Here is a 14,130-nt window from a genome sequence, read left to right as displayed (position 1 = left end):
TGACCAGGAAAATATGCTTTAAGAACAACCACAGAATGTCCTACCATGCTTATCTTTGAATGTCTGGTGTACTTTATTTTGTATCTGTTTTAATACAGAATCCAAAGGCTTTATTGGGTAGACAGAGTGAAAAGCACACTTATCCTCAAATAAACGAAAGGCGTAATTAGAGTCACCGATAAGGATTCTGCCTTGCCACGATGCAGGCTCACCCCCTCTGAAAACGCTGATCAAATCACCAGTGCGGGAATTGTGTTAAGTTCTATTTCTTCCAACTAGTGAAATATTAATTTATCAAAATCGCACAGATGTACATAGGCTGTTTTCATTAGAATTTGGGACACGATTCAGAATTGCTTAGGCAGTCTTTTAAATGTGATTTTAATTCAAGTGGAGAAAACACAGGGTACTGTGAGCGATAGATCAGCTAAATTGTTCCTGTGAACTTTCCTGGACTCAGCTGTTTAACGATTAGATAGTGAATCATTTATGTCTGAGAATAAATAAGTCTGATAAATATGTAAAATCTTTTCATATTATTATTCTGGATGTTAATATGAGTGTTACTGTTTTAACAGTTCTTATGATAAAGCTGTTTGTTATTTGCAAAAATGACCCAAGTGTAATATGCTCTGGTTTGAAAGTCCTTGCTAAAAATTATAGTGGGAAAAATTGGTAGCTTAAACTTGCCTGTGGTATAAATGTTTAATTTGAACAATATTATTTCTCACATAAATTTTCTTCTTTTTGTGTGTATTGTGTGGTGGGTGGGTGTTCAGTCTCTCAGTCAAGTCTGACTCTTTGCGACCCCACAGACTGTAGCCCGCCAGGCTCCTCTGTCCATGGGACTTCCCAGGCAAGAATAGTGGAGTGGGTTGCCATTTCCTTCTCCAGGGGAATCTTCCCAACCTAGGGACCGAACCCACTTCTCCTGTGTCCCCTGCACTGGCAGGAGTTAGATTCTTTACCACCAAGCCACCTGGGAAGTATGTTAAATGAACATGAATGAAATCTACATTTTTTCAACTTCTTCAAACATTTGTCCATTAGTTGATTAGACATGTAGCTACAATGTTCTGCAGACAACAGGAATCAGATTCACTATCAGTACATGTGCAGGGTAAGTGGCTTCAGTCGTGTTTGACTCTCTGATATCCTATGGACTATAGCCCACCAGTATTTCCTGTTAATTCAGAATCTGGTGGTAGGAGATACGTGTGACTTCAGAGATGGCAAATTCACAGGTTAATATGGTATCTCTGGGACTCGGTCCGTTTCTCCATTCACCTTTCTTCTGTGTTGGTATAATGCTTAAGCTGTCTTTCTCCATGTGGTGGCAAAGAAGGTCCCTAGAAGCTCGGAACTTATGTGGCTCTTATAGTAATTCCAGTTGGGGACTAAATATAGGATACTTCTTCTAGACCCCACAGAAGTTCTGATGACTGAGGTCATTGTGAATACTCTGGCCAGGCCTGGATCGTGGAAGTCAGGGAGTCCCTTCTGGGCCTCATAGATTAAGAGCAGAGTAGAAATGACTTGCCAAAGGAAAATCAGAAGGATTAGCAAGCTAGGGTTGCTGGGAAAAAAATCCGAACTCATGTTTTTATTTGTGTAAAAATTTTAATATAAGCTTTTAAAGCATTTCCTTTTCCTTACCATATTCTGTTTTCTCCTGAGAAGCCTTCAAAGATACCTTAAGTTCTTATTGATACTGAACCATCTTGAACTACTGTTTCAATTATCATCTTTCATTTATGCCAAGACCTCAATTTTTCTATTTTAACATCTCTAAACTGGAATCTGTCTTCCCTGGTGACTCAAACGGTAAAGATTCTGCCTGTAACGCAGGAGACCCCGGTTCAATCCCCGGGTAGGGAAGATCACTTGGAGAAGGAAACAGTAACCCAATCCAGTATTGTTGCCTGGAGAATTCCATGGACAGAAGAGCCTGGCAGGCTGCTACAGTCCATGGGGTCTCAAAGGGTCAGACATGACTGAATGACTAACACTTTCAAACTGGGATCTGCCTTATAATCAGTGATGTGTTATACTTTAATCAGCAGCATTTTCAATTTCTTAACAGCACATAAAAAAAAATCAATGGCATCTTAGACTTGTTGAAAAATGTTACTTTTCTGTACTTTATACTTCAACTTTTAATTATATTCTACTTTATGCTTTTAATCTTATAGACATACCCTTAAGAGCTGTGCCTTTGTATTATATTAACACTCAGTGTGTAATAGGAATAGCCATTGGATCTTATTTGTCCAACACTGCGTTTGGCACATAATAGTATTTTTTAAGTGAATGAGAAAATTACTTATGTGTGGGAGTTTTTGCATATATATTCAAAACATGTAAACATGTGTGTTTAGATAACCAGCTAAGCACAAGGTTCTAAAAAGTTCTAAAAAAATAACAAAGTTCTAAAAATCAGGGCTTGGATAAGATTGATGTACGTTTTCTCCACTTGGTGAGTGAGTGAAAGTCATTCAGTTGTGTCCTTCTCTTTGTGACCCCATGGACTGAAACCACCCCCCCAACTCAACTCCTCTGTCCATGGAATTCTCCAGGCAAGAATAATGGAATGGGCTACCATTTCCTTCTCTGAGGGGATCTTTCTGACCTGGGGATCAAAACCAAGTCTCCCACATTGCAGGCGAATTATTTACCATCTGAGCCCCCAGGGAAGCCCCCTGTTCCCTGTGGTCATCCATAAAGCCAGCCTATTGGGTTGGTTTGAAGCTGTCACCTTTTATATGAAGCTTTTATTTCTGATCCAAATGGGCAACTCCAGTTGTTCTCATTGCCCAGCTAGAGGAGGATATAACAAATGTCCAGGCCAAATTTATTTAATTTCATGGTTCCTGTTTTGTTCCCATTTAATCCACCTTGTCTGACCATGGACTCAGTCTACATCCCAGCATGTCTGAATCTGGAGTTCCTCAAAGAGTTCTAAAAATGCACATGCCAAAACTCAATTGCCAGTGAGAGCAAGAAGGAAGTATATAGGAGAGAAAAGTGAATGTAAGAGTCTGTTAAATCCATAAAAGTAGACAGATTAGAGGTTGAGAGCTTGTACAGAGTGAACTATACAGAATAAGACACATGTCATTATATTTTGTACCAACTGCTCAGAATAAAAACACTTGAAATATTAAAGAAAAAATAAGGTGTAAAAATTACTTCCTTTCACATTCCATAAGTCTGAACCTAGTCTACCAGCCACACTTGTAAGTGGGGCTACAAAATGCAGCATATACCCCTGGGTAACTAATTGCTAGGCTAAAATTCAGAAAGTTCTATTAATTAAAGGAAGGATAGAATGGGTCTTATGGTAACAGTCTAGCCATGAATAAAGACTCCCTGATGGAAAGGTTTTTTAAATTGCTTTATGAATGTACAATAATCCCTAGGAAGGGCTGTTTTATGACAATGAATATGGCTAATATTGAACTAATGTTTTCTTTGATGTTTGAACATTAGGAAAAATTGTCCACTTTATTTCAACAATAGTGTTAATTAATGCCACTTTGAATTATCACAGCATATGTTAAAACAGAGTTGTCACCATTTTCCTGCCTTCATTCCTTTGGGATTTGTTGAGTTCTTATTGTACAGCAGGCACTGAACTAGGCTAATATCTTAGCTCTTAAAGTGTTTCATCACTAATACTCAGACGGAAAATGCGATTTTATAGAGTGCTACAAAAAAATGAGATTTTAGTATGAACTTATTTAAGATTCAATGTTAACGGTCGAGTGTGTGTGTTTTTCTCTCCTACAACAGGTTCTTCGGGTAGTTCGGCTTATTAAAATCTCACCTGCATTAGAAGACTTTGTGTACAAGATCTTTGGTCCTGGAAAAAAGCTGGGGAGTTTGGTTGTATTTACTGCCAGCCTCTTGATTGTTATGTCAGCAATTAGTCTGCAGATGTTCTGCTTTGTCGAAGAGCTGGATAGATTCACGACATTTCCAAGGGTAAGAACAAAAAATGCAGTCAGTGTAATGCAGTTATTTTTTATTTTAGTAATAATGCTTAATGTCAAAGTCATTTCACTTTAGCAGAGGTTTAAAAAATACTGACTTTTTTTTATAACTTGGAGTAATTCGATGTTAATATTCATAGTGGTCTCTTCTACAGAATACAGGTGTCTGAGCACATTTTCAGCATTGTCAGATTATGTGTCAATTCTAAAATTCTGGAAACAATCTAATAGAATGAGATGCAGAAACCAATAAAGATGGATGATAGGGTTCTTAGTACCTATAAATGAAAATATAGCAGAATTTTAAAATTATTAATTTTACAATGTTTGAAGTTTGCTTTTATGTGTTTGTGAGAGGTAACATTTTAAATCTGTTTTACAGTTCATGTATATTTTATGTCAGGCATAATCTAGAAAAGAATTTTTATTTTCAATATATAAATTTCATAAACTCTTCAGATTTGAACTGTCTTTAAAAGATCATCTAGTTCATATCTCTGTATTCTTATTAAGGTTCACTTAGGTTGAAAAGAAAGTTAAAAACCGATCAATCAATAAAAAAACTAATCAGTCCCTAATCAGAAGGACCCTGAAGTTTAAACTCTATGAAGATTTAAAAATATGAAAAAAATATAATGACCAAGACAAAGTTTATCACCATAACTGAAATAGTAAGGTCTGTTATATAAGAAGAATTGTCTTGGGGTAAGAACAACAAATAATACATCAAAGAAAAAAAAAAAAAAAAGCTTTAAGGGTAAAGTTATCTGTATCATAATGGATAGACTAATATAGCCTGTTTTTTTTTTTTTTTTAATCTTAACAGATAGGCTAATAAACTCTGGGTTATTGTTTTTTTTTTTTTTTTTAATCTTGTGCTAAATGTGTTACTCATCGCCAAGCATCTATTGAGTGTCTATCAAGAACCAGGCAGTCTTGGTGATCCTGAGATATAAATGCAATTCAGTTCCCAGTCTAAAGGAATTCCAGTTGAGAGGCAGGTAATCACTAAGCAAATATCAAGCATGACGGGTTTTGATAAAGGCAAACACTGGGAACCCAGAGGGAAGGTGCACAACCAGGAGTGGAAAAATCCAGAAAGACTCTGTGGAACAGGAGGTTAGTGAAGAAGAGCAGGATGAAGCCGGATGAAGTGCAAAGAGCAGTGTTCTTCCGGGTCTTGTGTTGAAGCTCTGAAGTGAGCCATATCTTGTTCGAGAACTTAAAGGAGAAAGAACAGTTGATGGCAAACAGGAGGACATAAAGCCAAGGAACTTGTAAGTGGATGAAAGCATGATCGTGATTAAACGTTGATAAGAGAGTGCAAGGAGGGGGCAACAAAGATGGCGCGAGGTCAGGAGAAGGGCGGCAGGCGGTTTCCAGAGGCGGCTGCAGGGCCGGCACTGGGACTGCCCTTAGGCAGGAGTTGAGCTGTCAGGTGTCGAGGTGGTCTTGTAGGACGGTGAGCCCAAAGTCACGGCGAGCCTTGGTTCACTTACCGCCCCAGTGCAGGCAGCAGGTAGGAGTGGGTATGGCTGCCCGGGTCCCCTTCTGCCCGCTGAGCAAGGCAGGGTGAGGGGCTGGTGGATGGGCCCCTGGTGTGGAGGGGAGAGAGGGATCCGGGCATTCCCTGGGAGTCCTAAACAAAGCTCCTGCCCTCTTATGGGCCAGGGAGTGAGGGTGAGGGTGGGGGGCTTGCCTAGAGGAAAGGCTGGAAGTGAAAATGTGCTGAGTCAAGGTGGCGAAAAGTGCTGAACGCCGCCATGAGAAGCCCCTCCGAGGAGAGGCCAGGAAGCCAGAGACGTGAGCAGGCAGCCTGCGGGCCTGTCTCGTTCCCTGAAACTCGCTCCAGAGACTGCGGTGCAGGGCTGTGCCCGAGACCGAGGGGCAGGGCAGCTTCCCTCCCGCAGGGACCTTCCAGGCAAAGCCTGGTTGTTGTTCATGGCCGGGCCGCTTAGGATTGGCCTGAAACCAGACTTCCCTACAGAAAGGCCTGCTCTTCCTCCAGGGACAGAGAGATGCAAGCAAAGATGACAGTGTCGTCAAGGCCAGCTTGTCCTAGGCTGCCCCCTCGCTGCCCCCTCATGGGGTAAATACAAAGAGCAGGCCGCCATATTTGTTATCTGTCTTCACGGCCTACCCCTCAGGCCTCACTAAGGGTCAGCCATTGTTCTGGGCGAGAGGGTACTAAGTGGAAACAGCCTGTATTTATTTATTGCACAGACCTATCTTAATTTCATAATTTATCCTCACTTTTCACCCTTTCCTCCCATTTCACACAACCGATTTTATATCCTTTACCCCATACCTCTTTTTGGAGTGCAGAATATTCTAGATATTTTAAGGGTGATATCTCATTCCAGAGTTGTCTGAATCAGCCCCCTGTAACCAGTGTGTTAATATTTCTATAGCAGAACATCAACCTTCAGACAAAGAAGGATAAGTTCAGTTCAGTTGCTCAATCGTGTCCAACTCTTTGCAACCCCATGAACCGCAGCACACCAGGCCTCCCTGTCCATCACCAACTCTCAGAGGTTACCCAAACTCATGTCCATTGAGGCGGTGATGCCATCCAGCCATCTCATCCTCTGTCGTCCCCTTCTCCTCCTGCCTTCAATCTTCCCCAGCATCAGGGTCTTTTCCAATGAGTCAGCCCTTCACATCAGGTGGCCAAAGTACTGGAGTTTCAACTTCAGCATCAGTCCTTCCAATGAACACTCAGGACTGATCGCCTTTAGGATGGACTGGTTGGATCTCCTTGCAGTCCAAGGGACTCTCAAGAGTCTTCTCCAACACCACAGTTCAAAAGTATCAATTGTTCAGTGCTCAGCTTTCTTTATAGTCCAACTCTCACATCCATACATGCCCACTGGAAAAACCATAGCCTTGACTAGATGGACTTTTGTTGACAAAGTAATGTCTCTGCTTTTTAATATGCTGTCTAGGTTGGTCATAACTTTCCTTCCAAGGAGTAAGCATCTTTTATAAATAATACAATAAATAAGTCATAGGTCAGGTCAGACTTTTGCCACTAAATGAGCTACCAGCAAAACACAACACAACACCTTTGGATATTTTCAAAGTGTTTTGAATGTTGAAATTGAAAATAAGAGCCTGCATACAAAATCATCCTGGATAAGAGTCTATACTTCCCACTCCATTACTTTTTAGTTGCGATCAGTCACTCTGTTGTATCCAACTCTTTGTGACCCCATGGACTATAGCCCTCTAGGTTCCTATGTCCATGGGACTTTCCAGGGAAGAATACTGGAGTGGGTTTCCATAAGACACCAAACAAATTATACTTTAAACTTTTTTTTTTGCATCTAATATATAGGCAAAAATGGGACTTCCCTGGTGATCCAGTGGCTAAGACTTTGCCTTTCAATGGAGAGGGTATAGGTTGGATCCTTGGTCAGGCAGCTAAGATCCCACATGCCACATGGTGAAAAACTAAAACAAAAGCAGTATTGTGCCAAATTCAATAACTTTAAAAATGGTCCACATCAAAAAATCTTAAAGTACAGGCAAAAATGGTATTTTCCGCATCATATTATATGTGTTGAATAATATATAAACAATCCAACCCTGGGCTTAGAAAGCATTAGGGGAAAAAAAGTGACATCCTGTATAATATATTTGAAATTGGCATAATACAGAGGCTACTCAATATTAAAGACAAGGCTGCTTTAGATACCTTGGGATTTGCTCTGTTTCTCTAGCTATAATAGTAATCAAGGAACATTGCATTTTCAGATCTCCCAATTACTCAATTGTGCTTCTGCTTCTCTGCCTGATTACTGTGACCATCTTAATGAAAGCAGCCAGTGACTAGGGAGCCCCCTAATCGGTTATCCAGCAGCTGACAGTGTTGAAACAGGAAGGGACTGGCTTTCTCCTTGCATATGGATGCAGTTAAGAATTAAATCCCCGAAACATAATCAAATTTTACAAGAAATGTTAACAGTATTACAATTACAAAAAGCAGTTATTATCATTCTAAGTCAAAGCACCATCCACGGGTGACACTTGCCTGATAGGAAGGGATCAAGAAAGATGGTTATAAACACAAGCCAGCTATGCTTGATTTCTGTGGTCTTGCTTTCTTTCCTGCTCATGAGATGTGTCTCTCTGTACTCAACGGTTGGGTGTTGAGGTGTGTGCTAAGTCACTTCAGTCGCGTCCAACTCTTGGCGACCCCATGGACTGTAGCCCACCAGGTTCCTCTGTCCATGGAACTCTCCAGGCAAGAATAATGGAGTGGGTTGCCATTTCTTTCTCCAGGGGACCTTCCCCATCCAGGGATCAAACCCCAGTCTTCTGCATTGCAGACGGTTTTTTTACCGACCAAGCTACCAGGGAAGCCCAGCATTTGTGCCTGAAAGCTCATTATTTGGGCTGTTTTCTGGAAGTTGACCTTGACGCAGCCATCCAGGGCAGGTATAGTCTCTCCAGGGAAACAGGACTAGATGTAAAACCAAACCCTGATTTGGCTGGACCTGATTGTATCTTGGGCTCAGCAACCTGCCGTGAGATGCCTCTAGGAGGAGCTGACATGGACACAAAAGCTGATTTCCCATCCAAATCCCAGGAAGAGAGCCCTGGAGGGACAGAGGGACAGTGAGACAACAGCAACCTGGGCAAACTCAGTGACTGCCCAGTGCCTTGAACCTCTGATTCAGCTCCACCCACGTGGAAAACCCAGTGCTTCCTGAACTGAAAGGATGCCAAAGGAATTAGCATTATTCCACCAGTTCCCCATTGGTCTCCTTGCCTAACACTGCAGCTCATTCTCCATTTGCATTAAAACTGCAAATTTGCACATTCTTAGGTATGAATTGTCTCATGCCATTCTCCCATTTAAAATGCTTCAAGATCCTCCTTTCCAACTCAAGATAACAAACATTTTAATAGGGTTTTCAGTATCTTTTCATCTCTGGCCCCACTTACCTCTTTGGACTCAGATTTCAGGATCTCCTCCAGCATCACTTTCAAAGGCAGAGATGTGTCCGTCTTTTTTTTGTTTGTTTGTTTTAATGCTGTGAAGCATGTGAAATCTTAGTTCCCCAACCAGAAATCAAACCCATAGTCCCTGTGGTGGAAGCTCAGAGTTTTAACCAGTGGACCATCAGGGAAGTCCATCCTGATGGTGTCCATCTTGCTCATTTAAATCCTCCCTGTTCAGCACAACCATTGCCACAGGGTAGCTGGTGAATAGATGTTTGAATGAAGAATGAATAATGATGCTGGACCAAAGCAAACCTCTCTGATCCTCCCATGCCTTATTAGCTCACCAGGTCAGATTCCTTCTTCACTGTTGTCCACAGCTCTGGGAACCCCCTTAGCCTCCATCATGCCCCTCACCCTTCTCCCATCAGCAGTGTTAGTGTAATTCTGTCAGAATGCTTTGGCTGCCAGTAGTAGAAAATTGACTCCAACTGTCTTAAATAATTAGGAAATTCATGTCACAAAATTCAAGAGATTAGGTAGACTTTAGGAAGCCAGGACTCTGAATCTTCCATGAAAATTCTCTCAGGTGTTGTCATGAGTTGACTTACATGCCCCTAAAGACATGCTGAAGTTCTAACCCCCCAGGATCCCAAAAATGTGGCCTTATCTGGAAATAGAAGTGATCAGGTTAAAAGAAGATCCTTAGAGTGAACTCTGATCCAATATGGCCGACATTCCATACAAAAGGGAGCATTTGACACCCACACAGACATACACGGAGAGAAGACCATGTGAAGAAGCGCATGGGGAAGGTGGCCATGTGACTGGCAGGGCATCTACAAGCCAGGGAGCCCCAAGGATTGCTAGCAAGAGCCCAAAGCAGAAGAGGCAAGGAAACCCTTCCGAGGGAGGCTTCAGAGGAAGTGTGGTCTTGCCAACAGCTTGATTTCTGACTGCCATAGCCTCCAGAACTATGAGAATACATTCCCATTGTTTGAAACCACCTAGTTGTAGGTACCAGCAATCCTAGCAAACCAATGTAGTTTCCTTCTCTGTGTGATATCTTTGTGTGAACAAAATGGATGCACCATTTCTGGGCTTCATGATAAAATCTCTAAGAAGAAGGACATCGTCTCCACCCAGGTCTCCTCCTTAGAAGCAAGGTCACCTTTTCCAGTACCTTCTCCCCCACAACCTCCATGCCCCACCCTACAAACAAGCTCTTATCTCTCATCAGCAGGATTGGGTCACTTGGTCATTACTGAACAAATCACTGCACGATGGCTGGAGTCTAAGTGATTGTCTTGGATTCATCATAGGGGGAAGAAATGGGTACTGGGGGACAGCCACAGAAACTACGATAATACTCAGCCCCAAAACCTGAAGAAGATTTCTCTCTTTCCTCTCTGCCTCCAGAGCTCCTGTATGTCTTGTGCAAATAGGGGATGTAGATAGATGCAGGGAAGGATGGGGTCTGGTGTCTATTTTCTCTCCTAGCAGCAGCTGGGCCCCAGCTTCTTTCCAAGATGCTCAAATGGGACCTGCCAGGAAGCCAGCATAGGGCCTGGCACATACTGGACTCTCGCTTTCCCTCTTTTTATGGTTCCTTCTGTCGCATGCTGTCAACACGCATGCGAAGTCTCTTCTCCTCTACTTATATTACAAGTATCTTGAAGTTGGCAGCACTGTGATCTCCCCTCCTGACACCTCCCAGAGCACTTACTAACACTGTGTTGGGACTTCCCTGGTGGTCCAGTGGCTAAGACTCCATGCTCCCCAAGTAGGGGGCCCAGGTTTGATCCCTGGTCAGGGAACTAAATCCCACATGCCCCCACTAAGAATTGCACATGCCGCAACTGAAGATCCCGCATGCTGCAACTTAGACTCGGCACAGCCAAATAAATAGAGAAGCGTTAAAAAACAAAAACCACTGTGTCATGGGATGTGTAGCATTGGAAAGCAGAGAGAGGGGAAACAGCCGGTGGAGCCTCAGCAGAAACCCTGGATATGGAGAGGAGCCTAAATGTTTCCAGTGAGAAAAGAGAGAATGACATATTGATGCAATTTAATAAAACAACTTTGTCATCTCAAGCCAATAACTTTCTCTTCTAATTTGGACCAAGCAGACACTTTGCTAAGTAGAAATAACGAGATTAAGTCCTGCTGTGAGGCAGTATCCCGCTGTTCCTCCTTTGTTGGGACTAATAGGTTATATTATAAGAACGATTAGATTAGCTTTTGGCGAAGGAACAACCCATACAGGTCAGGAGCTTGCTCTAGGCAGGTTGCCACCCAGCTTTCTGTAGCAAAGACAAAAACAATTGGCATTTTCTTGTGGTTGCCTGACCGAAGCTTCTGTGCACAGTTTCACTACAGTTTTTTTTTTCTTTTTTTAAAAATTTTATTTATTTTTAATTGGAAGATAATTGCTTTACAATATTGTGTTTCTGCCGTACATCAACATGAATCAACCATAGATATACATATGTGCCCTCCCTCCTGAACCTCCCTGCCACCTCCCACCCCATCCCATGCCTCTAGGTCACCACAGAGCCCTCCCTTGAGCTCCCTGGGGCATACAGCAAACTCCCACTGGTTACCTCTTTTACACACGGTAATGTATATGTTTCCACGCCACTCTTCATTCAGCCCACCCTCTCCTTCCCGCCCTGTGCCAGTCGAGAGCCTATTATACAAAGTGAAATAACTCAAAAACAGAAAAGCCAAGTTACTGTATATGAATGTGTACATGTGGAATCTAGAGAGATGGTACTGATGAAGCTATTTGCAGAGCAGCGGTGGAGTGACTACGGTTTTGTTCTGTTTATCCTTCCACTTAGTATACAAAGCAACTTTAGTATGTTGCTAAAATACTTGCAATAGAGACCTCACACTTCCACTGTAGGAAGCAAGGGTTCGATCCCTGGTTGGGGAGCTAAGATCTCGAATGCTACAGGGCGTGGCCAAAAAAATAAGTAAAAGTCAAAATCGATGCAAAAAAACCCCATGATGAACAAAAAATCAAAATCAAAATAATAATAAATACTTGGAATAAACATCCACTGTAGATCTTTAACCAGATCGATATCTTTATTCCTTTTAATTTCCTACTAAAATAATAGTAAGTAGGCCTAGTTTTTATTCATAAATAATAATACACTACCCTCCATAACACAGGTAATTGAATTTTTTTCTAAATCAGACCCCAAATTTAATTCAATTGCAAATTACATTTGAATGAGAATAATCATCCAGCTTTCTTTTTTTTAACTTTTTATTTTGTATTGGAGTATAGCTGATTAACAATGTTGTGATAGTTTCAGATGAATAGCAAAGGGACTTAGCCATATATATGTATATGTGTGTGTATATCCATTCTCCCCAGGAACTTGAATTTTAATATTATTTATTTGATATAAGTTTTCTTAATTTGCATTCTCTAAATGCTAATTACTTGCTCTATTGAATTTTCACTTATAAAATCATGTCCAAAGGGGTTATATAATATAAGAAGTAAATACTATTAAACACTTAATTACAAATTAATTTTCCTGTTTCCTTTCACCACCAGAATGGCTAATCATGCTTTTAGTTGCATTGAAAGAATTACTGAGAATTTGAAGAAACAACTTGTCCCTTTATTTTTTTTCAACATTTGCAAGATGTAGGATCTGACTACATTTTTCATACATTTGGGGTTTATGTTCAAAGGGATAATTAGTTCAACTGATATTGCTGAAATCTTTATTAATTTTTGTTTCTATTGTTTTACAGTCTTCCATGTATTTTTTCATTTTTTTCACGATCTATTAGAGGCATGCAAAGGTATATAGAGAATAATAAGATGTATTCTTCTGTGGCCATATGCAGTTTAAAAAGCAGATTAATGGGACTTCACTGATGGTCCAGTGGGTAAGACCTCCAAGCTTCCAGTCCAGGGCGTGTGTGTTCAATCCCTGGTTGGGGAACTAAGATCCCACATGCTTCGTGGAGTGACCACAAAAGTAAATCAATAAATCATCTTATTAAAAAAAAAAAAAGCAGGTTAGCAATGGATCTGAAGTCCTGGAGCCCCATCCCCTCATCTCTCTCCCCCCTTTCCCATAGTGAACCACTTTTCTGAACTTGATGTTTGTTCATCCCTGTACACTTTTAACGCACGTATAGGCATCAACTGAGACTCGCCTGCCTTTTCGTGTGATTTAAATTCGCCTTATGTGTCCTAATACTGGACCGTTTCTCCTGCTAATTGCTTTTTTGGCTCAGCACTCTGTGAGATTTACCAATACGAATGAGTACATGATGTAGCTATATTTTATGTATTTCTCTTGGGGTATAATATGCAACTGTACATTGCATCATATGATGCTGGGAAAGATGGAAGGCAAAAGGAGAAGGGGATACCAAAGGATGAGATGTTTAGATAGCATCACTGACTCAATGGATGTGAAATTGAGCAAACTCTGGGAGATAGTGAAGGACAGAGGAGGACTGGCATGCTGCAATCCACAGGCTCACAAAGAGTCAGGCAACAGTCGGATGGCTTAATGACTGAACAATGACAACAACATGTATGTATGTATAGACACATGTATACACACACACATATATATATAGTGTAATATTCATAGAGGCTGTGCACAGTTAATTTCCCCATTCTTTTGTGTGGCAGGTGAATTCTAAAATGGTCCATCAAGAGACCTGACTCTCTCCATAATCTCTTCTCATTGGGTTTGGGCAGGACTTGTGAATATGACGGGCTTTCGCCCCTGTGAACAAGTTACTAGGGACTGAACTGAAGTCAGTCAAAAAGGAGGTTATCTTGGGTGGGTCTGACCTCATCCCAGGCACTGGGTCCTTCCTGAAGAGGGTGATTCAAAGCAGGAGAGGGTCTCCAGCTGGCTTTGGAGAAGTAAACTTCCATGTTGTGAAGGGCCGTGTGGCCGGAACCTGAGGGTGGCTTCTAGAGGCTCTGAGCAAGAAAGCAGGATCCTCAAGCCTACATCCACAGGAAAGGAATTCTGATAACAACCTGAGCGAGGGCAGAAGACCCCCAAGTTCCAGATGAGCACAGCCCAACTTACACCCTGATTTCAGCCTCTGAGACTCTGAGCAGAGAACCCAATTAAATCCTGCCCATACTTCTTGGGATTTCCCTGGTGGTCCAGTGGTTAAGAATCTGCCTTGC

General features: G+C 41.6%; 1 protein-coding gene across 2 annotated transcripts in view; it reads left to right on the top strand.

Moving 5' to 3' along the window:
* Window positions 1–14,130, top strand: part of NALCN (sodium leak channel, non-selective) — a 307,320-nt gene that overhangs the window by 140,032 nt on the left and 153,158 nt on the right. Inside the window, exon 13 of one of the 2 annotated variants that reach the window (XM_086330519.1) lies at window positions 3,793–3,984. In XM_086330519.1, the coding sequence (XP_086186645.1) occupies window positions 3,793–3,984 (192 nt within the window). Of the gene's footprint in view, window positions 1–3,792; window positions 3,985–5,056; window positions 5,270–14,130 lie in introns of those variants that run through there. The other variant, XM_086330520.1, reaches the window with a different exon arrangement.

This window comes from Bos grunniens, chromosome 12 (genome assembly GCF_055505025.1).
Source record: "Bos grunniens cultivar Pamir isolate PY7600 chromosome 12, Bosgru_T2T1.0, whole genome shotgun sequence".
NCBI classification, from domain to species: Eukaryota; Metazoa; Chordata; class Mammalia; order Artiodactyla; family Bovidae; genus Bos; species Bos grunniens.
This window is presented reverse-complemented; position numbering and strand designations above follow the sequence as displayed.